The 3570-nt window shown below is 42.8% G+C and overlaps 1 protein-coding gene across 1 annotated transcript in view; it reads right to left on the reverse strand.

The window, feature by feature from the left end:
- The window catches only part of ATP6V0A2 (ATPase, H+ transporting, lysosomal V0 subunit a2), a 41537-nt gene that overhangs the window by 14254 nt on the left and 23713 nt on the right, over positions 1 to 3570 (reverse strand). Inside the window, 2 exon segments of the mRNA XM_010841413.1 lie at positions 304 to 469; positions 866 to 1016. Of these exon segments, the coding sequence (XP_010839715.1) occupies positions 304 to 469; positions 866 to 1016 (317 nt within the window).

The following is a 3570-nucleotide window of genomic DNA, read 5'->3' on the forward strand; positions in this document are numbered from 1 at the left end:
AGTTAGTCTGGGCACATTCTTAACCGCTCCTCTCCAGACTGCTCACAGTCAAGCTCATGGGGACTTCCCTGGCAGTCCAGTGGCTAAGACTTTGCACTCCTAGTGCAGGGGACCCGAGTTTGATCCCTGGTCAGGGAACTCGATCCCACATGCTGCAACTAAGATCCAACACAGCCAAATAAATAAACACTTTAAAAATATATATGTATAAATAAAAATCAAGTTCATGGCACAGAACTTCCCATCACACAAGAATGAAGACCCACCCCACCTAGGTCTCAGTCAGGTGGGTTACGGTTATTGCCAAAAATGAAACATTTTTAAATTTTTACCTCTTGTGACTGATTTAGTCTGGGATGATTTTCGTTTAACACCAACAGGAGGGCAAATAAGAACATCACAAAACCATGTCCAAAGTCTCCAAACATCACGGCAAATAAAAAGGGGAAAGTGATGATGGTGAAGAGAGCTGCAGGAAAAGCAAGAGATTTCTGATTGGCAGCAGAGGCAGAAATTTCTAGTTAATGCAAACACGACCGAATATAATGATCTTGACTTTCTCCCAAATTCTCAAGAGAGAATTGACAGGTTAAAAAGAACACTTCAGGGACTTCCCTGGTGGTCCAGTGATTAAGACTGCATGCTTCCAATGCAGGGGCACGGGTTTAATCCTGGGCTGGGGAAGTATGATTCCACATGCCACCAGGCATGTTCAAAACAAAATAAACAGCTTATACTAAATAACAAAACAGCTACTAGTGAGCCTATTTTTCCAAATGTCTGTTACATTCTCATAGGGGGAAAAAAGCAGCAGTGATGCACAGAATGTATAAAATATAAAGACTAGCAAATGCAGGCTTCCGACCTGGGTTCACCTCTTGGTAGCTCCCGACCCCGTAGGCATCCACAATGTTCTGAAAGCCCTCGGTGAATTTGTTGGTGCGGATCAGGGTTGGGGGAGTTTCTTTTGTTGGGATTGTGTTCATGAATGAGGGGATCGTACCACCGCTCTCTCTCTTTCACATGAAAAAAAGAAAAAAAGAAAAAGTTACCACCCAAGAGCTCTTTCAACAGATCTTGGTGGCCTGCTATGACGAGGCCCTGTGCAGGGCCACGTGGGGAAGTACTGATCACCACCCGCCAGGAGGTCCAAGCACGCCAGGAGTGACAGGAGGAACTGGGGGAGCCTCCCGGGATGGGCAGGGAGGGTGCGCCTGGGGGCTGCGGTCTTACAGAAGGAAGAATCTAGCAAGCCTGAGTGGTGGAAGTGGGCAGTGATGAGTGTAACAGAAATAAAACAAAATGTTGCCATATTGACATTCTGATTTATTCTTCCCTATATTTCATTTTTATTAGGTAATATTGCAGCTGTCTCTAAATTTCTCTTGAACATTTTTAGGAGATAAACCACTAAATTCCAGTTTTATATTGGCGACCCTGGGGCTACTTATATACACACATATGCACTAGAGTACCAGTCATGTCTCTCAAAACTGATGCTACCTCAATAAATAAGAATCATCTAGATCTTTAAATAAATACAACAGATGCCCCATACTCCAAAATAACTATTTTTATGCCATCATTATTTTGATGTTTTTGTACCATCACAGAATTATGTGAAGAAACAAGGTGATTAACCAAAAGCTCATAAAAAAACACGTTTCTTTGTCTATTGAAGTACGTAAACCTATTATTTTCAGTAAAGAACTAAGTTTTGATACAGAAAAACTCTTGTATAGCAGAAACTAACACAACATTGTAAAACACCTATACCCCAGTTAAAAAAAACTCACACAGGAACACGGGAGACTGAGCCCATAGTCCTAAAGTGAGAATAACCTATGATTCAAAGTTCAGGGAAGAAGGCAACAGCACCCCACTCCAGTACTCTTGCCTGGAGAATCCCAGGGACGGGGGAGCCTGGTGGGCTGCCGAGTATGGGGTCACACAGAGTCGGACACGACTGAAGCGACTTAACAGCAGCAGCAGCGGCACGTGGTTTAATGGAGAAGGAAATGAGTCGGACACGATTGAAGAGACTTAGCAGCAGCAGCAAAGTTCAGAGACCACAGGAACTGAGATTAATAGGTTCAACCAAGTTGAATACATGGAAGTATATTTAACCAAAAACTTCCGCAGGACCAAAGCAAACAAACAGAAAGAGACACAGTAAGACAAGTGACAGAACGGGGGACAGAACTGTGTTCTCGTATCACAGACAACGAGCTAAGGAAATTAGTAAGAAAAGGACCAACCCCCAAGTGGGAAATGGGCAAAGCATGTGAACAGAGAGCTCACCAGAAAGTGAAAATTCAAAGGCTCTTAAACATACAAAAAGATATTCAGGACTTCCCTGGTGGTCCAGTGGTTAAGAATCTACCTGCCAATGTAGGGGACCTGGGTTTGACCCCTGGTCTGGGAAGATACCACATGCCTCGGGGCAATTAAGCCCATGCTCTGCAACTAGAGAAGCACACCACAATTAGAGAGTAGCCCCCACTCGCCACAGCTAGGGAGAGGCCGAGAGCAGCAACAAAGATCCAGCACAGCCAAAAATAAAATAAATACATTTTTCTTTTTTTTAACGAAAGAAAGATATTCACCCTCACTCAAAATAGGGGAAATGCAACAATTGGTTGCATTCATCTGGCAAGTATCTGGCAAAACTGATCCAGCAATTCCATCCTGGGAATCTACCCAGTATCTGGCAAATCTGTGCGTGTTTGAATTGTCAAAGGTCAAGTGTTAGTCTCTGCGCTGGTGGTATTCGCATCCATAAACCATGTAACATCCATTCCAGCAGGATATTAAATAGCTATAAAAACAGGGAAGTTTTCTTAAAAGAAAAGAAAGTATAAATAGCACATAATCTATTGTGAAGGAACGGAATTCTCCCCTTTTATATATTCCTATTTGTTTATCTATGATTAAGAAACCCAAAGACATAATTAAACTAAAACAAGGGTTGTCTTTGAGCAGGGGAACTGAACAAAACTGAGGCTTTGGGTAAGAGGAAGTCCCTTCACTGGTTCTTTAATAATAGTTTTTTGACTTATAAAACATGTCACTGAACTACTTACTCAAACAAGCAAATTAAAAATGCCACCGCAACTGCTGTATTTAGAAGATAGATAACCAACAAGGACCTACTGTACAGCACAGGGTACTCTGCTCAATGTTATGTGGCAGCCTGGACGGGAGGGGAGTTTGGGGGAAAATGGATACCTGTACAGGTATGGCTGAGTCCTTTTGCTGTCCACCTGAAACTATCACAACATTGTTAATCGGTTATATGCCAATATAAAATGAAAGGTTGGTTTTAAAAAGCCTGTGCAAATCACTCTGCCGTATACAGGAAAACACTGTAAAGCAACTAAACTTCAATTAAGGAGAAAAGAATGCATGTGCACACAGCTTCCAGTGATTGACTCTGCAATTTTGGTTCAAAAGCATCGACATGGTGTCCTCTCCTATCTATCTCATCGCCCTGAGCTTGATGAGATACACTCCAACCTTGGGCAGAAAAGGGCCAGCAGGGAGGGGAGAAAGGGGAAGGGAAGGGAGGGG

The sequence above is a fragment of the Bison bison genome, unplaced genomic scaffold, assembly GCF_000754665.1.
Source record: "Bison bison bison isolate TAMUID 2011002044 unplaced genomic scaffold, Bison_UMD1.0 scf7180017864160, whole genome shotgun sequence".
NCBI lineage: Eukaryota > Metazoa > Chordata > Mammalia > Artiodactyla > Bovidae > Bison > Bison bison.